Here is a 24,571-nt window from a genome sequence, read left to right as displayed (position 1 = left end):
TGCGCGTCTGTGTGTCTGCTCGGTCATTCCGAAATTGTCTCTCGCAGTCCTAAATGAAATGGCTTTAACGAGGACCAGTGGACGAAACTAATCTATGAGATTCAGACTGAGTAAACTTTCATTAGGGAAATGACTCTACTGGGATGATACGCTCCCGGCTGGACACACACATAAAAACGCTCACACGCAATTTAAACGCTAAAAAAAACCCTACCTATTCATTAATGTTTACACGGGACTTGCTCTGCCTCTGTCGCTCTCTCTGGGGAACCAATATGTCCCAATGTGTTTATTGCATTCCTATTATTTCACGAAGCCTGCTTCCTGTTGTGTCTTGGAGTAAGCATGGAAAGAGACAGGCAATGTAAAGTGGGTCATAGCGCTGGCATCGCTGCGCAATTGTGCCGTATTTGTTGTTGTTGTTTTTATCGTTTAAGACTACAATCAATCACTGACCAAAAAAATATGCTCGTAACAAAACAAACGGATGTTGCACGAGCTGATTTTGGTGAGGAATTTAAACTGTCGTCAAGCAGCTGATCCACGCAAAAAAACAACAACCAAAAACTGGCGAAAATGTCCAAATGACCAACTCGAGTGGCTAAAGCCAACGCGCTGTGCGCTATCATTCACGTTCATTCATTCCACGCCCGTCTTGAGCTCTCGCTCATTAACATCCACTCTCCGCCAAACCCATCGAGCGTGTGAGAAATCGGCTTATCGTTTTGCTCCTGTGTTGCGCCTGGTGAGAGGAGAGGATGTGCGCGCACAGGCTGTGGATGTGAGCTTTGGTGATTTGTGAATCCACTCTGCAGACAGTACAGGGAGGCAGGTACTGAGGAGCAGTTTGCTTCTGGGGCTTGTTTTTTGGATTCTTAAAACAAGTGTCACTTTATGATTATGACGCGCTTATTGTGAACAGTCTAGTCATCATGGAGAAATGGACTAATCGGATACTTTTTGATGGCATCTTGGCATTTCAAACCGCCACAACTAGGGAATAAAATGATGCCCGAAGCGCATGGAGGGATTTTGTGAGACCAACAACTTCAGTCCTAAATGGCAGAGCTTGAAGTTTGCAGAAATCTTAGTTTGGAGAGGGGTAAGTGATCATTTTCAGCACTTGGACATTGTGGTTATTTGGTATATCTGTCTCACAGAAGACAGTGCGGTGCACACATTCCTTCGCGTGCGCACCAGCCTACATCGCAAGAAGGCTGGAGCGTAATATCTCCACTGCGCTTGTTGTGGGGAATTATCATCACCCACTCTGCTACAAACGCTGGAATAAGGAACCTAATCGCGTTGTCATTTGCATGAGGGATTCATTAGGCAGTATTTAGGCTGATGTTTATTGGCGTTTCAAATACAGAAAGAATTCATTACACTCGGGGCAATATTTTAATTTTAATTTGTAAACTGCTGAGCGTTTATGTCAGCTTATATGAGAAATGTTGATGAGGAGCAGCAGCGGGAAACTGTCCCTGGTGCTGAAAATGCCCCTTTGTACGTGTCACTAGGGGGCAGAAAACCCCCTTAATTTCTCGATTGGATAACTCTGCCCTCAGTCCATATAGATCTGCATCCTGTAAGATCTGGATCTTCTGCACTGTTACAGAAATCTAACCATATCTGCGATGTTCACAAGTTCTGTCAGTACAATCCTTGGTGAGAACATGTCTCAGAAACTGACACACCACATAGCATTACCACATGCCATAGCTCAGTAAAAGAGGTGGGCTTGATTGTCGGTGGCATCAAGAGAAATAGGATCATTTTGAAAATCAGGCAGGGGATGTTAAGCGCCATACAATGTGGCAGAGCTGTGAATTGAGTCTTGATGGTCAAATTGAAGCCCTAACAGTCCCCGGGCTATTACAGCAGCCCTTTTATGATGTTGAAAATATGGAGAATCCTTGGCACTTAAAAGCAGAATACGTCAAGCTTTCAGCCCCCGCCACCACCCCTTGCAGTGCCAGGGTTTGTGTGTTTTTCTTTCTCATTTTGGGGTTTTAGAGGGAGGGCTCTGCCAACCTTGGACATGACACTAGCGCTTTATTCGTTTTGAACAACTCTTGTGCTTCATGGACAATCTGCTCTTGCTGTGAGAGAAACTGAACAAAAAATGAAAGGAAGAGGAAGGTATGGAGGAGCATGTATAGATACTAATCTCCTCCACATGGAGGAAATGGCTTTTCCATGTAAAATGTGTTTTTCCTCATGTGTCTCTCCTGCACTGATGATGATGATGAATCACAGCACGTTCCCCCTGTCTTCTCTCTACCGTCATCTTTGTTTCTGCCTCTTCCTTTTTTGTAGCTTCGGGGCAGAAACAGCAAGCAGACACCAGGAAGAAACTCTCCCAGTCCTTTAGATCTTCTCTGTTCTCCAAAAGTATTTCTCTTCTCTTCTCTTCTCTTCTCTTCTCTTCTCTTCTCTTCTCTTCTCTTCTCTTCTCTTCTCTTCTCTTCTCTTCTCTTCTCTTCTCTTCTCTTCTCTTCTCTTCTGACAGAAATGAAATAAATATGATACCACCAATCTCGTCCAATTTTAAATAGGCAATTTTTCAATAAGGTATAAAGTATATATAATATGATACTGAAACACGGTACTGCTGGAAAAAGGACCCATGTCTCTTTAGTTGTTCCACTGCATAGGTGCTTCCAGTGTATTCAGTTTAGCAATAATCAGTTTCCTGTTTATTAGTAATGTTCTTTCCTTTTCTTCTTTCTCCAAAAGGATCTTCTTTTTTTATTTATATGAAGTAAAATTTAATTGCTGCTGGGTTAATTTATCAGCCTGTGTGCTGACATAGCAACTGGCACATCACATCTGTTCTTGCCTTGGATTTTAAAAAAATCCAACTCCTTAAACCTACTGGGGTTCTTTTGGTAATTGTCAGCATGAATCTGCAGCCAGGCAACGCATTTACCACACCGTATTAGCGTTTTAAGTGGGAAATAGAAAGGAAATTATCCATAAATACAGGCTTTTATTTAATTTCCTTTCATCCCTTCATCCTTTAATGAGCTACCCAGAGGTCCAGTTTGCTTTTATTCAACACTTTTCGGCCTCCCTGATAAGAAGCAGAAGGCAGGCAATCATATCTTCTCTCAAATATTTTTTGGGAAACTGTTGAGATCACACAGGTTTTTATGGCAGTCTGGCTCTGCTAGAGATACCACATCTTAATCATCCTTCCTGGCATTGGGAAGAAGAAAGAAGAAGCTCAATCACTGCACGAACAGCCAACAATCATACACCAAATGTATACATAAAAAGCGCATTGACACATGCAGGGTTCAGTTCCCGCCTTTGAAGTCACTCCTCCTCCGCTCGGGGACCCCCTGTATCAGCTTTGGCAAATGCATTATCATGCCGCAGTTGTCGTGTGTTTATTTTTATTCCGGAGTTGCTCCACACTGCACCCGAGGGAACCTGGAAACCCATTTGTAGCACTGGCAGTGTGAGCATTGCCCTAAGAGCTCTTAATTAGGTGGAGTAAGTGACTGCGACATAAGAGTGAGTGTGTATTCTTTTATGTTGGTAACAAGAAGCCTTACCAAGTGTTCTTAACTCTACCCTAGAACTTTTGTGTAATGACTTTGTTTTAAAAGGAATTTTATTTGAAAGTACACTCCAGATCCTAGTTAAAACCTATTGGCACCATGTTGCTGTCAAATATAAAGCACTGGAGTTATACAAATGATTAGTACAGCAGATTATTATCTTGGCAGCCATTTATTTGTGACAAGTCGATTCGTTTTAGTGCCATTAACAACCTATATATAGGCAGGAAATGTAGACATAAATACATGCCCAGAATTTTAACATTAGTGTGGGCTGTTTTATTAGAAAATGCAGCCAGCCATACTATACATTGCAATCGTGGCTCAAGAGTTGGCAGTTCGTCTTGTAATCGGAAGGTTGCCGGTTCGAGCCCCAGTTTGGACAGTCTCGGTCGTTGTGTCCTTGGGCAAGACACTTCACCCACCACCTACTGGTGATGGCCAGAGGGGCCGATGGTGCGATATGGCAGCCTCGCTTCTGTCAGTCTGCCCCAGGGCAGCTGTGGCTACAACTGTAGCTGCCTCCACCAGTGTGTGAATATGAGAGTGAATGAATAATGGAATTGTAAAGCGCTTTGAGGTTCTCGAAAAGCGCTCTATAAATGCAATCCATTATTATTATTATTATTACTATAGCCACAATCTCAGGCACTGACAGTCAGAGTAAAGTTGCATAATAATATCAGATTTGGAGTCGTACAATCTGAAATCACCATATCGGTGTTGCTTCTGCATCATTATAATGATGATTCAGGAGCATCGTTATTGCTCATTTGGCTCACTGAGCATTTAGTTATCATTAGCCAGGAAGTTAACTAATGCTTTTAAAAACTCTCATTAGCAAGCCAACGCAGGTAACCTAAATTTGGCTTACAGCAAACACAAAATTAATAATATGTTTATTATAGTGAATAAATTAATAAAGAAAAGAGAGTTTAATATACACAAAGAAATATTTCCCCCTTTACCTCCAACAGAGCAATCCTGTCTAATTTCAGACCAACGTTGTTATGAGGCAGGACCGACACCGACACACGGATCTCAGATACATGAATATTATTTGATTGTTTAGCACTGACACAGAAATAAAGTGTGGAAATGGAAAACTAGTAATGTTTTAGCAATATTCATATCATAACATTGTTGTGTAGCCTTGTTGAGCCTGGGCATAATACGATATAGACTAACAAATTAAGCTATTCATTCATTCATTCATTCATTCATTCATTTATGGGTGTGACTTTTTTGATTGTTTTTTCAATTGTGATTTTTCTACCTTTGGATCTTTGGGTTGAAACTAATGAATCAAAACCCTCCATGAATTTAATGCCCTTCCAATGGTGATCTGTTTTTTTGTATACCAGGTGTTTGTGATTGACTCTGGGGCTGAGAGACATTTGTCTGCGTGCAGACTCTTTTTTTAAACTAATTTGAGCTTCTGCTGCAAACTTGTGAGACTGGAGTGGGAGAATTGAAAAATAAATTAAGAAATTTGTATGCAGGCTCTTACATTTTATTTGGTTAAATTCTGCACAATCTGTTCTTTTACTAGCGATAAGAAATTCTTCACAATGTCACATATCTTGCATCCTTGCATTAGTCTTCTTCTGCTTATCCAATTCATAGTTGCAATGGGACTGGAGTCTATCTCAGCTGTCATGGGTAAAAGGTCAGGTACACCCTGGACATGGTGTCTATTGCAGGGCTAAGACAAAGAGACAACTATTCATGTACACATTCAAGCCTACAGCCAGAAAAAAGACACAAATGCAACAATTCAGTGAAACAGAGCCTGAATTAATAGCAAAATATGATTTTTATTGACTTCACTGCAGTTTTGCTGCATGTTCTGACTCATGGGCAGTATGTTTGACACTTCTAATACAGTTCATTCACTGTTTATTCTTAAGTAAAACACTCTTAAGTAAAACACAAAACAAAGTGTTCAAATCAACGCAGATATTAACGTGGCTAATTGTTCATTCTGCTCAAAAGTTTGGGACTGATGCAGTCTAGTTCAAGCTGCCGCATTGTGATGATTACAGAACTAGCCAGTACAGGCACCACACAAGAGGTTATTATCTCAGAATTATGTTAATTATGACTTAGTTTTTAGATTAGGATTATAATTCTGTGGCTTTTTCTGTTTTTACTCCTTTCACAAGAAAATTACGTGCCGTAATTATGTATCATAAATCCATGCTACCACTCCCGTGGTGATGCAGGATAGTCGGTTTAGACTGGTTTGCACCTATATTCAAAACTTACACCTCAGTTATTTTTCCACTGTAGGATAAAATATTTTCTTTTCATATCTTAACAAGGAGTAAGTAGTTTTAGTTTCTGAAGCGCAACCTAACCTTAACCTTAGCGATATTAATATTAGTGTTAGTATGAAATTGCACAATGCAACACTGCTAAACAACAGCGGGGGGCAGTAGATCATAAAACAGCCATATGTCTGCTTTTAGAAGGCAAAATTTTTTTTGTTGAGGTTTGTTTGAACTCTGTTTAGACTTGTGAAAGCATGGATCCATCCTGCCTTGTATTAATGGGTCCGTCTGCTGGTCATGATGTCATAATAAGGAGGCTATTCTTTAGACTCCTTAGTACCAACTGAGTATTCTTGTTGACCATGTCCCTCCCTTTATGAACACAGTGTACCCATCTTCTGCTAGATGCTTCCACCTCACAGTGTCACAAAGCTCAAACAATCTCAAAAGGGTTTCTTGAAGATGACAATGAGTTCGCTGTAGATTTCAGTACTTTTAAAAATACAATGGAGTTTTTTTATGCTGACATTGTGGATCAAACTGTTATTACATAGTTATTTTTTCCCTGAGAATATAGTTATGATGATTTCACATTTATTAATCAGTTTTTCATATTGTGCATTTTAAAATTCCGTGTATGCAGGAATAGAAATGGCAAAGCTCGAATATTTACTTGCATATATTAGCAAATGACTGTTTTGATTTAAAACAGGAACATCAGAAAATGTGTCATGGCTGTGCAGCTTTGCAGTTCTTTAATTAGCGTTTCCTGCATGTGGTCCGCATGTTGTCTCTGCATTCATACAGGTTTCCCCTGTGTGTCTTTTCAATCACACATCAGGTGGATTATACTCCAGCTGTCCCACAGCTAGGAATTTGAGGGTCTGCCTCTCTGTTTTAGCATTGACTGACAAACAGATTCAGGCTATTTACCTGCTTTCCACCTCATACATACTCGGAATGGCTCCAGGCCACCATCACTATGAACAGAAACATGCAACAAGACAAAGTGAATCAATTAAACGCCACATCAGGATTTGTTATCCTAGAAATTATGTTCACCCAGTAATCACATTGTTGGGAAGCTTACTGATGGAGCAGGTGATGGAATTTGGAATTTGCCAAGGCATTAGAAACAGCAGTGTCACAAATGAGCTGGGGGCATTCATCCCACCATGCTATGGCCTGATTTCCAGAAGTCGTCATCTGTCACAGAGCTGTACTCCTCACTAATTTAATTTCATAAGCTGTTGAATGTCCTGAGAGGAACAGCGAAACAGGATGGAGACTGGATGATATAACGCATGAATATATGTAAGAAGAAGATGTGATGGGATTATATGAAGTTTAATTTGGGGTTTATCATCTTTGATCTATTCTGTTGCAGTGATATGAAGAAAAAACCCCAATCTGCCTGATTATCTAATCTTAGAAACACAGACTGGTTCTTGTGGATGTTATATTCCAAATAAAAATCCTATATAATATTATATTACATACAGCATAAAGAAAATTGCATACAAGGAATAAGAAAAAATACCTCCAGAAATAATATTCTGTGAAACACTGAAAACTGGCATGAGGACTTTCACCTTTCTTGAGATTTGGATCCATCAAAGGGAAACTCCTCGCCTCACATATATATTTATTTATATGTTACATTTCAATCTGATTTCAACTTCTGCACAATGCAGTTTTACAATTTTGGAAAGGGACTTCAAAACTCTTTCTTTTCACTGACTTGTGTCAAAGAAAGATTAAATATTTGGTTGTAGTGGAAAAAAGTAAATATATTCAGTTAACACAATGCGCCTTTAAAAAAACAACTTTACTTTAAAATTATATTAACATGTAACAAAAAGTGAATTTGAATTATTAATTAACTGTTGCAACCAACTGGCTCTGAAAACTTGGCGAGCAGACATGGTCACCATGGAGATCCACCATGGTCTCTTGGACCTTAGGATTCAGCTGGAAGCCCTTCTCCTTGTCAAAGTAGTCCAAGCATTGGTACATTGGTTCTTCCCAACAGAGGTTTTGCAGCCTCAGCAGAAACACGAGCAGAAAGAACCACAGGATCCCCTTCTGCAATGACCACAGTGTAACGTTCACAACTGCATTAGTGCCAGTGGTGCTGTACACAGACACAGGACAGTCAGCAAGCAGTAAAGGACAGCATGACTTTCTTGTACTTAAAGAGCTCCTCGCTGTACCTCCTCTCCTCCTCAGCCCTTCATGATTGCAGGCACAGATGATCCCATTCAGCTTTGATCTGTTAAACTTGTGGCTAGAATGAATCTTCTGACTGTTTTTTGAACAGTGTCTGAAGCAGCTCTCCTCACTACATTTCCAAAGTTGTGTTTCTAATGATAAATTAACAACTAGCATTTCATCTCCAAACAGCTATAGTTCATGCATGCGGAGGTGTGACATTAAGCATGGTATGAATTCCTTTCTCAAGCTTTTTTGTCCAGTCTTCAAGGAGACAGTGACCAATAACGAATCCTATTATCTCTGTATTTGAGCATTTTTTGCATCTGGCCTCTCTTCATCACAGCATGCTCTTCTTGTCTTAAGTGCAGCTGTTCTGAACAAACTGTAAGTGCTAGAAAAGAGACGCATCAGTCCAAGACTCCTCTGCTCAAGGGTAAAAAGAGAGAGAGAGAAAAAAGCTGTACTTTAGTATAGCCTGAAAGACCCAAGCTATCCCTGACTGCAGCCATTCATATCCTCGAGCTATTCTATAGCTTATTGAGTTTGATTTTAACACCAATTTAGGGTATGAAAAACAACACATGAGCACATTAATTAAATGACATTATAGAGTCCTTTTTTACAGCATTATGTTACTCTTAACAAATGGCATCTTTCATCGCCTGATTAAATAAATTTTAATGAGAGAAGAGGACTTTACCCCCAGGAGGGGGCTTGTGTATAATAGCAGAGCATTTAGTGCAAGATAGACAGATGTGCCATCTCTGAGTTTTCCTGTTGTACTCACATCCCCACACACACTCCTCCCACATGCCAGCCCATTAAATCTTACTTTTGGTAATGCATTATCATGAATGTTATGTCATCATTCTTATCCCTGCATCCCGCTAGTTGACCTTAATGAACCCTGCTGATACAGAGACAGAAATCTGCACTATCCTCCTCCCATGCTCTTCATAATCACTCCATAAACTGCACAACAATACAAATCTGTGTGTCAGAGTAGCATGTTGGCAGCCACAGTCACACAGCTGCACATGTTCTGAAAGACCTGCGAACATCAGAGAGAGGTGGATGGGAAGAGCGGGAGTGGTGAACAGATGACCAACCGAAAGGTGGAAATGTGTATTTTTAGAGAGAGAGAAGGCTGTCAGATGAAGGTGACGCTACAGATCAGAGCACACCACAGAGGAAGATGAACAGCAGGAGTGTTGGTGTGCTTGCTTCTTGTTTTGAGTGTGGAGGCTTACTGTCTGGAGAGAGTGCGCGCTGTCCGTCAAGCCTAATTTGAGGAAAAGCGCAAGTGGTTTTCAGAGGGTTTAGCTACAGGTAAAAGCTGAGTGTGTTTCATACTGGGACTGAGCCGAGGCACACTCCTACAGGCGAATTTGGATTTTTTTTGCCGAGGAAATGGAGGAAATTTGTTCACTTTTTGGTCCAACTTCTTTGTCTGCTCATAAAGTACAATCCACCTTTATTCACGGTCCTGCTGAAAAGTCTGCTGCGTTAACAGTAGCGACCCTTTTGGCGCGTAACATATACCACATTGGTGGCACCGTGGCTGTACCACAGAAATGCAGGCTTACACAGACTGGTAAGTTGATGTCTGTGATGTCTGTGTGATTTAGGTATGTGTATGGATCGAGTCAATAATGCAGACTGAAGCAAACAAATAGAGCTGACTGGATTTTCATCATCCTTTGCTGACTTTTTTATATTTAAATTGATATATGTTGTGAAAAACTGGTATCTTCGTGTTTCTGTACAGGTTTTCTAAAACTGCGCATGAAGACAAACATATTGCATATTGAACACATCACATCCTGGTGCTATTCATAGCACAGGAGCAGAGCAGGAGCTCATGTTTATGCAATGGAATATCCCCAGAATAATCAAATTGCTCACTTTCAGCTACCATAACTTTGAACCAGCAGAAGAGCCCTCATGAGGAAAGATTTGTCTAGTTTGTGTGTTGATTTCTGCATATTTTATCTCACATTGTAATGCTGCGTAAATATAATTCATTTTGTCCTTCATTTTGACAGCCAATCAACCGAGACCGATTCACATCTTGAATCAACTTGCGTACACAAAACAAAACCTGCAGGTCATGAAAGCTATCGGGCAGAAGTCTCCATTCGGACAGCTTTATTCTTGTCTAAATGCTGCATTTGTTTTTCAGTAGTCAAACTGGCTCAGATAGTTTGAGTGTTGGTGCCTTATGCCACATGAATAGTGCATGAAGTATCAGGCAGATGCTGGTGAATATGAATTTATGTAGTTATGAATAAATTATGATAAATCTGTGGACTGTTGTCCATTCTAGTCGTCACCCTTAGACCAAATCTTAACAGAGATCTCATGTAGGGCCATACTAGAATTGAAATATTAGCCTGAGTAGATTAGACAGTCAAATGAGGCCACGGCTGATAAGAATCTCACATCAGTGTTGAGATTAAAAAAATGACAGTTACGATTGAAAAAGATTAATGAAAGCTGTTGTAGCTGATAATCAAATACCAGGTATTATGTGTTTGCAATTCCAGGCCTTATAATATGGATCTAAGTAAGAACAGGCTTTGTTCATCAGGTTATCACAGAGGCGTCTTCATCACCTACCCCATTAAAATATGTTTGAATTTCCTTGGCCTCTGTGGAGAGACAAAGCTTTGATCTGCTCTCTGCTGTGCGCTGACAGAGATGATGAGATTTTACACATGCATGCGTGCACGCTCATAAACACTCACACAGCAGCACATGCATGTGTAGCAACTGTATTTCATTCAATGGAAATGGAAGCTAAAAAAGTAGAAAAAAGGCTGCTCTTTATATTTTCCCTACTCTCATATAGCTAAAAAAATATCACATTTTTACACTTGGATGGAGCTGCTATGTGTCTAAAATCCTTTTTTTTTGGAAGGGTGCCGGCAAAGCACAAAGACCACCATCAGAGGATAATTCACATAAAAATGTCAAGTGGGGTTAAAAAGGCAGTGAATTCAGTTTTGCAAAGGTGTCTCTAAGAAACAGACAAGAATTACAAATTTGAACTGAAATGGTAAAATTCATATCTGCTCCTCAGATGGTTTAAGCAGAGAAATTGGACAAGAGATGAGTGTCAAGGTGTTCAGGCCGCCGATTATTTCATTCAACATCACTGATCTTCAAAGAGCTACTTAAATTAGTTCTCATCTATTATTATGAGCTGACTCCCCTCTCCTGTGTGCACATTAACCCACCTGCTCTCTTCCATTCTGCTTTTCAGCTTTTGGCCTAAGTTTGAGATTTGGCTCTTTGTGGTGCTTATCATGCAGATGGAAAACAGAGTGACAGGAGAATGCCTGCAGAAAGGTCAAGGAATAGCAGGGATGGATTGAAGAAAATAGAGCAAAAATGGAGATGCAATAAGGGAGGAAGTGAACTTACTTTAGGTTGCGCTTCAACACAAACTGATGATGAAATGATACCTGGATTTCAGTCTTCTGTTTCTGGAAAGCTGCCTGTTTTTGATGTTGAGCTGGATGGATAAATAAAAAATGACTTCTGTATTCCCTTTGAGAATTTTCTTGTGAAATATATCTGACTGCCTTTCTGAAAAACATTTTTACATATTTATGCTCCGAGGGAATAGTGGGAGCATGGGCATGTACTTTCTAGGGCTGTTGAATAGCATTTATTCACTTTGGGGCTGATTTGTGATGTTTCACATCCAACTGCTGGCAGAGTGATGCTGTGAGCTTGTCTAGTCTGAGTCATGGATTTTACAGTCTGACATAGCGAGAGAAGACCCGGAAAAAGATTGTGGATGTGATTAGCATTACAGGAAACCCACATGTGACAGTGCCATCCATTGAAATCCATTGTTAATGAAGCTGTGGATTTCATAAGTGGCCATGAGAGATAAATAATGCAACATGTCCTATTTTCTTGTTTTTGATTAATTCTTTTCTCTAAATCTCTCTGCATCTTCAGTGTCCCATTATTTTCTACAGCCCTGAAGGCTTTTTGCAACACCATAAAGTACTCATCCATTATGAGCTGATATAAAAGTTTGTGGTATTCCCTGTTTTGTGATAAATGATTAAAATGGCTTAAAGCTGGGTATAGAAAAATAGCGTATAGTGTTTATATAACTGTTAGTGGGTCTAATGAAACCTTGTGCCTGAGATTCTATTTCTTCTGAACTACAGTGCACAGGTTCTGGTTGTATTATAGCTAATAGTTGTATGTACTGTAGAATATTTCAATGTCATTGTGAATTAATTTATTCATTAGGGCACTGTCAATGAGGAGCTTAATGAGCAAATCTCCCAAACAAGTTTAGACAGTTTGGTCAGTTTGATTTAGGCCTCGGTCCCACAGGCCTAAAGACCAGTTGGCAACCCCCTGGCAACCTGTGGTCCCAAGAGAAAACGCTTATTCCTTGACTGGTTGGCGAGTGGCTGCTGCCAGTAATTTGATGAAATTGATTGCAAAGAGCGTGCTGTAAAAGCGTCCCTGATTTTAGTTTGATGATTGCCACAATCACTTGTAGTTTGCATGGAAGACACCTGCTTTTCTATAAACACTCCCCAACTGCTTGCTGACTGGTAGTGAAATTTATAAAAGTGAGACGCAAATCAAAAAATAAAGTTCTTTCAAAGTAAAAGTTTAAAATTTTACTATGAAGGCAAGCGTTTCTATTACTGGTTTGTTTGGTGCTCTTCGCGGTTTCGTTGTCACTTAGCACATAGCTGACTAATGTTTACAAACAAGTTGGTGCCTTCCACACAGTTTTTTCAGTGACTGCAGCAATCTGCTCAGAATCAAAGAAATCACAAGGAAATTTAGCTGTTTGCGACTGATTTCACCAAGTGACTGCTGGTAACGTCCATCAACCACTCGCTAATAACTTCAAAGTCAAGTGAGGGGCTTTTGAAGCTATCCAATGTGTTAAAAGAAACATTTTTTTCTTACTATTATTTATGGTTGGTTTTTATGGTTAAAAAAAAAAAAACAGTTGAAAAGAAACCAAAACAGCAGTTCATGCAAAAATATTAGTAAGTTCAGAAGTATGGCATTAGGTAACATTTATGTAACAAGAGCTGAAAATGGTGTAACAAATGCATCCGGTGTATAATAAGCAAAAGTGGAGGTGGGTCATTTACAGAGAACAAAAACTGTATTTGTTTTATATTTACATAAAAACATAAATCTTGTTACCATAATCTAATAAGAGTAAATATATTTTTGTTAACTCGGTGACGCTGCCCTTTCCTTTTTATATCTTAGTCATGCCCATTTGTCATATCAGATGTTCACATTACTAATTCTTTTACTGAAATTCAAGCTTATCATTTATAAAAGGTGACCCTTGCAGTCCATTACTGTTGTCTAAAACATAGTCCTACCCCAACACTATTGATATTTCTTCTGATTTGCTGGAAACTGCCGGTTAGAGTAAATAGCTTGTTGTGTACTTCGCACATATTTGTATGTATCTTTTGATCTTTGTTCTCTTTTGTGTTAATAACATGGCAGGCTGTGTGACCATCTTTGCATTCATAATGTGCTGTGAACCTTCCGAAGCGATACGCAGCTATTGGACTCATATGTTTACGGTTGTGTCCCTGGAGTGAGCATCTGTGACTAAAAGAACTCATCTTGTATTGAAAGCCAAATTTGTGCCATTGCTAAGCCTTTCCTCAGGATAGAGAGAGTGCAGATTGTACTCAGCGCTCTGCTGAGTGTGTGCTCTGTCAAGTACGGTTAAATATGTGTTTTAGAGCCACAAGAGGTTTGACTTTTGGTGTCTTTAAAGATAATCACTCATGTCATCAAAAAATGCATTTTTAAATTTATTTCTGTGTGTTTGTGTATTTGCTATTACAAATATAATACAACTTTACTATATTTGACCTTTTTCACATTTTGATATGGAGTCTTTAGGCAGTTTTTCTTTATTTGTAAACCCTGATGATTTTGAGTCTTCAGGTTCCTTCACCATTGATCTGATGCAGAAAAAATATACTAGTTATTATCATGTATGCTTTTAACTGTATTCTTCTTAACATCTTAACCATTAACATGCACTTTTTACTAAATAATATCATTGCTGTGTTTGTAATATGAAAAAATGTTTTGATATGTTGAGAGTTTTGTCACGGTCTGCAGAGGGCAGACCGTGTGTGGGAGTGTGAGGATCCAGGTGCAGACACAGACGAGGAGACAGTACTGAACTTGAAACGAAAAGCGAGCCTTTCTTTTGGCTGATTAAAGTGGCAAAAAACTGAAAGCACCGAGGCAAGACTAAACTAGAAGCTGAACTGGGAAAACTAAGAACTGACACTTAACTCAGACGACAGGGAAGACTGAGACAAGGAGACAATGATGCATATGACTGAGACAACTATAAACAGGACTCTGTGCTGGAACAACAAAGAACTATGAAATGTATACACGTATGCAACATGGACATGACCAGCACAGAGTCCTGAAACCTGGCATAACATGGGTGAAGTTGAACAGATGATGCGATGACGATCAAAGGAAGACTGAGGACTTAAATACACACATGAGGTGATCAGGCAAAGTGGAGACGCATGCGAGCACAGCTGACTAGAATGAAACATAATGACAATACAGGGGAGAGTAACACTAACTACAATGAACAAAGAACACCAGACTCTTCCAAAATAAAACAGGAAACACAGAGACATAGACATGGCACGAACTTGACAACAAGAGCCACACAGACATGAAACATGACAGGTAGACGCACGGACCAGGGAGAGATGAAAAAAGGGACTAAGAAACCAAGGACTAAAATGCAAACTAGAAATCAACTAGATGCGTTAAACTACAACATGTGACTACAAAAATATGCATTAGAACTCAAACACTGGGCCTCACGACCCAGTACCGTGACAAGTTTTTGTTTAGCATGAATTCTCTCTGAGTACATTTTCTTTTTTGATCCAAGACATTGAAATGGGACATGAGAACTTGAGCTTGCTTTCATTTATATATTGTGTTTAGGAGAAGAATTGGCATTTACCTTACGGCACCACTAAATTTTTAATGTTTTATGAGTAACTCTTTACAAGTAAACTCTGAAGTGTATGTTTTATTTCTTGTTTTAAACTGTCAGCGATCCACTTTGGTTTATAAAATTAATGTTCACATAGTATTTACAAGCTTTTTTTTTCTTTATCAGTAACCTCTTAATTACAGCCCCATGAAAGTACATGAATTACATCTTGTTAGGTCTATTACAGTTGTCCATATACCCTTAAATTCGATCCCAATCCCAAAGTAATCTCTTCATGACTAATTCATCAGTTTTTAGACACAGAGGGTTCTTGTGGGGAAATTTCTTAATGGCCAAGCAATTATAGAATACAGTAATGCTGAATAAGACATCAATAAGTGCTGAATAAGGACTTCTAAATGGCCCTAATGCTACAACTATGTATCCTAATAACTAGTTGACCGTGAATACTTATACCTTAATACAAAGTGTTACACTTGGCACTAATCGCCTCCCATCTTGAAGGGTTGGGAAGCGAATTCCTCAGCTCAAGCCTGTGGTGTGGCTCCACATTATACATCTAAAGTCAGACATTAACTCATCACCATAATCTACTGAAATGGCTTATAGTTTACAGTTAAACGGCTACTTCATTGCTTTTAAAAGTGGGGGAGCACAAACTTGGAAAATTTAAGATTAAGCTGTTTTATATACGTTACAAATTTTGCTGCTTTTATTCCATTCTTCATATTTTAATCTGCCTCCTATTATCTTTTTTTCACTAAGTAGCCCTTATAAGAAATCGAATCATTGTGTACGATTTTAAAGCTCGTCACTGATTAAGTAAATTACCATCACACTCCTTGTTTGTTCCCTGTTCCCCTTTTCATCCTATGTAAACACAATTTACATTTCAACCAGAAGTCACATTTTTTTCAGATAAAGGTGAGAGAAAACACACCAGACAATCAGTGACAAGCTTTAGAATAGAGAATAGCCTTTATTGTCATTGTTCGTTGTACTCTGTACAATGAAATGCAGTCTTGTCAAGAGAGGGGGAGGCTTTTAAAAGTGTGTCAGCCTTGTTTTAAGGCCAAATATTTGAATACCTGTCACTAAAATATTAACCTTTCAGGTATTTCATAACATTTTTTCTGTTTAACCTCTTTATTCCCCTCTCTATTTTATTTAAGTGTTGCATCCATGTATGTGTGGACTGATGCATGTTAACACAGAAATGATGCATACTTATGTGAAAACATGAAATATGCACAGCCATGCACGCACACATACACGCAGAGGCGTACACACACTCCACTAATGAGGATGGAAATCTCTCCCTCTCTCTGCTGTCATCCCTGTCTATATCTCTGCCACCAGCTGTCACGCAAAGTAAAAAGTTTGAAGCTTTGTCTTTTATCCTTTCTCAAAGCTGGACAGTGCTAGACAGTCAAGCAATCAAACACAAAGTCATTTCATTTCAGTCCCTCTGTGCTCCTCTTCAGAACACCCTGCCCTCTTCTTGCCATACTCCTGTTCATTTCAAGTCACTTTAACTGAACCTTTTCCAGTAGATAACTACCAGAAATTGAGTTTTCAGTTCGTAGTATAGTGTAGACACACATATATACGATGCAGTGCATTGACAGAGAGTGGACCTTCACCTGCCTGTGTTTAATGTGAAAATGTTAAGCATCGGTTTGCGATAAGTGTGTGTGTGTGTTTCATGTTAAAGCTGATGGGCAGAGACTTCAAAATGCCACAGTACTTAAAAAAAAAAAAAAAAAAGGAATGATGGCACAGGTGCACACACCAAAACTTGAAGCCGGGGAGTGAATTCATCTAAATCCAGTCACCATAAACTCTTCTCCACAAAGACAACATCAACAAATCATAGATTTAAATCATACTGTTCACGGTGAGGTCTGTAGATAATCCAGAATAGCAGCAACACAGATTCTGCTTTTGAATTATTTCAGTTTATTGGAGAAATCTATTCAATACTGTGAGACCCTCAAAGAGAATTGCATTCAATCCAGCTGGATTGGGGAAGAGGGAGAAATGTCAGAGACAGACACCAGAAACCACTGAAACACTAAAACTGAAGAAATCTGCAGAGGTATGTAACAAATTCAGCAGCCTTTAATGCAGCCCAATCTTAGCTTCCACCTGCTTCATCATAATGTGAAGATTTTTTTCCTCAAACAGTTCTTTAGGCTCTCTGTGAAACTTAGAACAGAGACATACACATTAGACAAGTCTCTCTCTCTGAGATCGCTCTACTTCTTCCTTCTCTGAGCTGCTCTCATGGGGAGGTCAGCGGGGTAACAGAAAAGCAGCCCTGTGTGTTTACACAGAAGAATCTCTGTTCATTTTGGTGTCTGACCCACATCAGCTGCTGGCTCAACTACTAACTGTGTGACTCTGTGACACTTTGCCACACTTCTTCCTGAGAAAATACAGTTAAAGCCAAACACCTGTTCCTTTTTTTGTCTTGATACGGTTCTCTGCTAACCTTGTTTGTGTTTGTGTGTCTTCGTTATTTGCAGTGGAGCGATGCATGAGTGTTATGCAGTCAGGGACACAGATGGTAAAGCTGAAGGCTGGATCCAAAGGGTTGGTAAGGCTCTTCTACCTGGATGAACATCGTTCCTGCATCCGCTGGAAGCCCTCACGCAAGAGTGAGAAGGCCAAGAGTGAGTATGCGTGCATGCACACACACTCCTCTGCATCGATACACAGATTCAAAATAATATACACAAACTATTTTTGCATCTGTCCTTCTGTCCGGCTTTCTATCAAATTATGGTATAATTTCTAAACATCGTGGATACATTTAATGGAGAAAATCTTCTTTATTGCAACTTTTTTTCATAGTTTGTCTAAGTTGAAGTAGCACTGTACAAGCCTTCAACCTAAGTGACCATATGGGTGATCTGCCTTGAGTCTGTGCATGCGATTTCAGAGTAAACATCTGTGAGGCTCAGGCACAAAAACAAATAAAACAGAGGACCTTAAAAGACTCCTTCAGACAGATTTTTTTTTGGGCCTCATTTCCACTATGGTCCAAAGATTTGTACTGGATCTTAAATGTCAAGCACACTAATCCCCTGACATATCAAAAAATTGGGTGTTTTTTTAAATGTAGTTTTTACAGGCAACCATGCTATGCTTTAACCTAGTCTATTGGTCAAATGGTTGCTTTTGTAACTCAAAAGTGCAAAATAGTGACTGAAAACAAATGCTGAGAGGAGTTGACCAACCAGAGAAGTTCTGGGAAAGGTTTCTTTGTTGAAAAAAAGCTCTTTTGTTACAGTGAGAAATACTCACGATTGAAAGTAGTGTATATTTTTGATTAAAAATCAGAAATGAGCAGAAGTATTTTGTGTTAAATCAAGTGATTTGTGGACCCATCCATCAACCCCAACTCTGTTTGTAGTTTGCCATATGACCAAAGTAGAGTGCAGACATTTTACAGTTGCAGCATGAGATATATCTATTAATAAAAATCAGATAATTTCTCTGTTTCATGTTCTGATTTTTCCCATTAGTTGCTCAAGTCCACCTCAAATTGCTGGCCTGCCCCTTTAGTTGCTGAGGTGATTGTCCTTCTTAATTTTCTATATATGAGGAAAATGTGGACTTTAAAACATTCTTCATTTTACATTATATGACTTTTCAGCTGGTGGAATAAATATGTGGTACTGCTGCATTTTGCGGCAATAGTTTTACAGCTTGTTTTGCAAATTACCACATTTTGTGCAACATCCTCCTTGTTATATCCAAACGACAGCGAGTCGCATTCCCTTGCTCGTCTGAAATTGACGCTGTTGCCATATTTTTCCTTATCTGGTAGTATATAAATACGCATGGTGAACGCAGTGGTTGGGAGGGGTGGATTAATGATGCATTCGCAGTGTGTGGGAGAAAAAAATAAACTCAGTCAATCACATGCAGACAGCTTTATATTGCCTGTGCAATTTATGTTCGGTGGTTACAATAAAGCCATTTTAACCATTGTACGTGGAAAAACTTGTGATACATAGAGTATATTGCTCACCGCTAGCTCCAACAAGACTGTGCTATAAAGTGCTACTATTAAAGTACTGTGTCATACATTACTGTAATATTCTAAGATCGCTGCATCTTACTATAACACACAAATGTTTTTATCTCAGTGAAGTTCTCTTAAAAAATCAGTAGCTGACCAAAATTTGCACAAAGGTACATATTAGGCCCCTCAATGTTCCTATGTATATTATGGATGCAGATATTATGATATCAAAATATTGCCTAGCTACTGCATACCAACAGGCTAAATTGACCTGTTTGTTTTTATACATCTTTAGCACCCTAGGAAAGCATTGTGTCATTTTTATTTCACAACAGTAACATCATGTTTACATACCCAAAACTTGAATTGGCTGTGATATATCATGACATCATTATGCTGCATAGCTGCCTCCTAAAATGGCCTAAAGAGGACCAAAAAATATTGCAGCATTCATTAGATTATTAATATGAATTGCTGAATTTGGAAAAAACAAAAAACAAATCCTAAAATAATGACATTGGTATTATATATTGTTATTTACACCTGTGTAACTTGTTGGAAAGATTGTGATTTGGTTTAATACAGAAAAAAATAATCTGCTATGGGTTGAAACAAGGCGCTTTTGTTGTTTAGATCTAAACAAATGAGAGTGAGATTACAAACCCCACTCTGCTCTTTACATGCCTAATTGTCTGATCACGCAGATGTTGCACTATTAGACATTGTACTGTTTCTAGTACAATACTCAACAGTTAAAGCTATAAAAAGCTATCAACATAAGATTATTTCTACTTACATAATAATAGCACTAATAATACTTTTATTTATTTATTTATTCTTAGCACATATCATGTTTCAAAGTGCTTGACAGATTGTGGCCATTTCCTTTTTTTTTTGCAGCAGTAAACCTTTTTCCTGGAATGTCTGTTGAAGTTTAATAATCTGAGTTTGCCACATTGCTCTGGCTCTGAGAGGATTATCGTTATATGTTTCACGGCCCCCTCAAAGCATCGTTAGCACTTTTTTATTTTATATCAACCCACTGAGGCATACATCTGTCTATGGACCTGTCCTTAAATGTGTACATGGCAGTGTGTGTGTTTGTGTGTGTCTGTGAGTAGACTGTCAACATTAGATAAGCCTCTTAGATACTCTCCATTGACATGATTAAGAGAAACACACAACAGCTGCATGAATATTTCTTTGAAAGTGTGTGTGTGTGTGTTTCTAAGCAGTATCAAAACAAGGCGGCCATATTGTTACTTTCTGTCATACTGTAGCAGGATTTCAGAGATGAGATAATGTAACAGGAAGTGACATGGTAAGAGTGTGATGGTGGATAATTTTGGAATGGATCATAACAAAATTGATTTTAGGATGAGTAGAGAGGCAATTAATTTAATGAAAAACTCATCAATTCTTTAATTAGTCATTTAAATATTATGCTAAAACAAAAACGTTTACTCTTCTGAGTAAGGGGCTTTGTGCGTTGATGAGAGTCATTAACAAAACATTTTATAGACATAAGGAAAAAAGCAGCAACTTGAAGTGATGCATTGAGTGGATTTTAGATTCAGCAAAGGTCATAGTTTACTGCAGGCACTCTCTCTTTCCTCACAAAGGCACAGACTCATAGTTAGCTGGGTTTATACTGAAATCTCATTAGGCTGTGATATTCTGCAGCATATAGGAGCAGCTTATGTTCTTTCTCTGCCTTTATGTATTTCACATAAAAGCAGTGTGTGAAGGAACTGGCATCTTTTTAATCATGGTGATTTTTCAAAAAGCTTTTCATGTTCTTTTCATGTTATCCCTTGTTTTATGTTCTGCTGGCTTTGTGTTTTTGTCATTATGCTTCTGTAGGTTCTTCTGTTTCTTGAAGTTAAAGACAATTAATTTTGTTAATCCATTTTTTTTCAATTTGTCAGCAAATAATGAACTTTAAATTTTCCATCCTGTCTCTTCCAGCCCTCAAGCCCATTCAACCTTATTTAAGAATTCGTCTTTAAAAACTCTATTCTCTCCTTATTTCTCTTCTCAGCCCCCACCTGATTTTATCATGTTAAAGGGGAGTTCTTCTGTCCTATAGTCACCAAGTGTTTGCTAACTTGAAATAGTGTGATTGTTGGGGTTTTCTCTTTAATAATTTAGGGTCTTTACCTTGGAATAGAAATTGCCTTGAGACAACTGGCTCCATATAAATAAATTTAAACTGAACCAAATGCATATAATTTTTTATTGATTTTTTTTAAAAAAGTGTTTGGGTGCTGCTTTTTTCATTTTTTCTTTAGATTAAACATCAATATTTTATAGTACACTTTAATTTAGAGCAAATGTGCATTCACAGGATAAATGTCTGTCTTAAATGTAAACAGATGGCATAACTCTATCACTTTTCAATATATATATATTATATATAGATATAGATATAGATATAGATATATATCTATATCTATCTATCTATCTATCTATCTATATATATATATATATATATATATATATATATATATATATTTTTACCAACAATGTTATACCAAAGCTTTAGTTTTTATTACTATAATACCTATTATACCAACTAACTAGCTACTTTTTTTCAAAAGTTTCATATCAGCAGCCTTTCATTTGAGTTGTTATTCAGTATTAACTAGAGAGACAATTATTAATGATACCTAAAAGCTGCCTTTTTAATTTATTATTTTTTTCCTTTCTTTCCATCTTTTCTTTTCACTATCAGTCACCATCGATTCACTGTATAAGGTGACAGAGGGCGGCCAGTCGGACATCTTCCATCGGCATGCGGATGGCACCTTCGACCCTGCCTGCTGTTTCACTGTTTATCATGGAAACCACATGGAGTCCCTTGACCTGGTGACATCAAATGCAGAGGAAGCCAGAACCTGGATAACTGGTCTTCGCTACCTGATGGCCGGAATCAGTGATGAGGACTCTTTGGCTAAACGCCAGCGTACACACGATCAATATCCTTTAAACAAATAGCTACAGAGAAATCATGAACATTGGTTTTCTAGGAAGGAAAAGAGTTTTGTATTCATATTTTTTTAAGTTCAGAAGGAAACATTTAATCCTTTAAAATAAAATTCTTCACCACAATGCAAAGTATAATTGTTTTCCTTAAGAAAATAACTTTGCATTCATGCACGTCGTCAAAAAAATTATTTCTACTATTAAAGCTGGCAATCAGCATATTTTTGCCTAAACTTTTTTCATCCATGTTTGTCAGTGTTTCCTATTAAACAAGTGGAAATGCAAAAAATGATCCTGACAATTTTTATAAACATAGAAACATAAAACCTACGTCTTTTTCCTTAATGTGTGTGTGTCTCACATGGATGAAGCAGACATTTGAAGAGGCCGATAAGAACGGAGATGGCCTGCTAAACATTGACGAAATCTACCAACTTCTTCATAAGCTGAATGTCAATCTGCCACGCAGGAAGGTCAAGCAAATGTTTCAGGTTAGAATATGAAACCATTCCAAATGAATTTATATATTTTTTCTGTATATAAATATTTAGGTCAACATAAAGGTTTTCCATTTTAGCACATTAGAGGAGCTCAGCTGTTGTAATTATTATGCCTGTGTGTAATTCAAATATATATGTTAGAGATATTTAGTAGTATTTTAGCCCTTATGCATGAGATAATTTTATAGGAAAAGAACATTTTAATGTAAGAACAGTAGTGATAGTGAGGAATGTACCGGCTGCAGACACCAGGAGTGTCAGTCTCATCTTTCTTCATGGGGCAAATACAGCCCAGTTTCATTCTGTCTAAATAAGTTTAAGTACACATTCAACCCAAGAGATGCCCTGAGAAAAATTATTGCAATTTCAACACACCATTTTCAACTTGGTTTTAGTTTCTCTACACTATAAAGCAATGCAGCTGGAGAAAATCGAGGAAACTAATTACTGTTGTTCACTGGGATTGCAGAGGCAGAAATAAAGCAATAAATTATATGTGAATTCACAGATAATTTCTATTATTTTTTATTATTATTTACCTTTAATGGATCAGTTATTTTTATATCTTTATAAAAAAGAGACTGTAAATACAGTTAAACATTCACACTGTATGCCCTCCTCATCTGAAATTTCCACATTTTTCAAAGCCATTCTGTGGGCAGGATTGGACCCTCTTGTAGCCCCCCTGTCACAGACTGTATATACCGCAGGCTTTTCTAATGTTAATTATTGTGTACTTTAGGAACGTACAGCATTAAAAATAAAGCTCTTACTTTTAAGTACCACAAAAACAAACATAAATGACACATGGTACTCCCTCCCCAACAAATGTATCCAGCCACAAAGACATCAGAAGTAATTACAACAATCTGACAATTTGTTAATTAACTGGGCCGATTAATTAATTCTTGCATCCCATCATCAAAAAAATAAAACTCAACTGCTTGATTGCCTGTGTAGGTGTCCTGGCACAATAGGCAACTAGGGCCACAACTGTCAAGTTGCTCAGGTATGACTACATCAGAGAAGTGTTGTTGTTCTCTCAATTTAACAAAAACAAAAACTCAGCTAAACCATACTTAATGAAATCATTGGTGGGCCTATTGCTCAGATGTAGAGGCTGAGAAATGGTTTCAGTGCCTTTAAGCTTTTAAATCGCTCTTCATGAGAACATGTTGTGTGGTAAATCCCTATTTAAGCCAAGAATTACATCATTTTTTAAAATAAATCTAATTTGCTGATATGAAAAATCTGAACAGTATTAACCCCTTTAAGCCTCCTCTTCTCCAGTCTTTCATTAGTTCACAGATGATACAGTGAATCTCAGAATGTTTCATCCTCTCACAATGGAATAAATTGAAAGTGTTCAGTCTCTGCATTTAGATTAGAAAGAAAATTTCCTCAATATATCTTTTTCCAGTGACGCACCAGGAGACATCATCACCTGAACAGCTTTTGGTGCTTAAAATATCCAGAGTCTGTCTGTTTTCTGTCCATGTATTCCAAGTCAATCACAGTGATTTCTCCTTTTCGTTGTGTGTAGATTCTGTCTATGATCGAGTTCCCAATGCTCACAGTGAACTCATTATGGGATTGCGATGGAGGCATTAGCTAGTATTATTAGATTTAGTGTCGAATGGGCCTCCGTGAGATCCAGGTAATATGAGATGTTGGATCCCACCGAGCCGGTGGAGCGTGGTGGCAGGATAGAATGAGGAGCGAGCCCAGCTGTGTATGTCCCCTGGAAACATCTAGTGAGATATGAGTTTCGGAAGAAAAAAAAAGAGAAAGTGGTAATGTGTTTATATATAGAAAAAATGCTGGTCCATGGTGTCTGCTTGGTGCTAGTGTGAACCTGTGCTGTATGAGTGTAAAAGGATGAGACAGTATGCAGCTACCGTGTGCACACCTGCACAGTTTAAGACTATTTGCACGTTGGTAGGATAATAGCTTTTCAGTTATAGGAC

At 38.3% G+C, this 24,571-nt stretch overlaps 1 protein-coding gene across 1 annotated transcript in view; it reads left to right on the top strand.

The window, feature by feature from the left end:
• Positions 1–737: 737 nt before the first annotated feature.
• plch1 (phospholipase C, eta 1) overlaps positions 738–24,571 on the top strand; it is a 55,007-nt gene continuing 31,173 nt past the window's right edge. Inside the window, exons 1-4 of the mRNA XM_085430324.1 lie at positions 738–1,102; positions 17,615–17,761; positions 21,854–22,097; positions 22,466–22,595. Coding sequence (XP_085286450.1) covers positions 1,060–1,102; positions 17,615–17,761; positions 21,854–22,097; positions 22,466–22,595 — 564 coding nt within the window. The 5' untranslated portion in view covers positions 738–1,059. The remainder of the gene's footprint in view (positions 1,103–17,614; positions 17,762–21,853; positions 22,098–22,465; positions 22,596–24,571) is intronic.

The sequence above is a fragment of the Copadichromis virginalis genome, linkage group LG14 (genome assembly GCF_057382275.1).
Source record: "Copadichromis virginalis isolate Kocher_CV1m ecotype Utaka linkage group LG14, C_Virginalis_male_GT1.1, whole genome shotgun sequence".
Classification (NCBI taxonomy): domain Eukaryota; kingdom Metazoa; phylum Chordata; class Actinopteri; order Cichliformes; family Cichlidae; genus Copadichromis; species Copadichromis virginalis.
The sequence above is the reverse complement of the archived record's forward strand: the minus strand, read 5'-3'. Positions and strand labels throughout refer to the sequence as shown.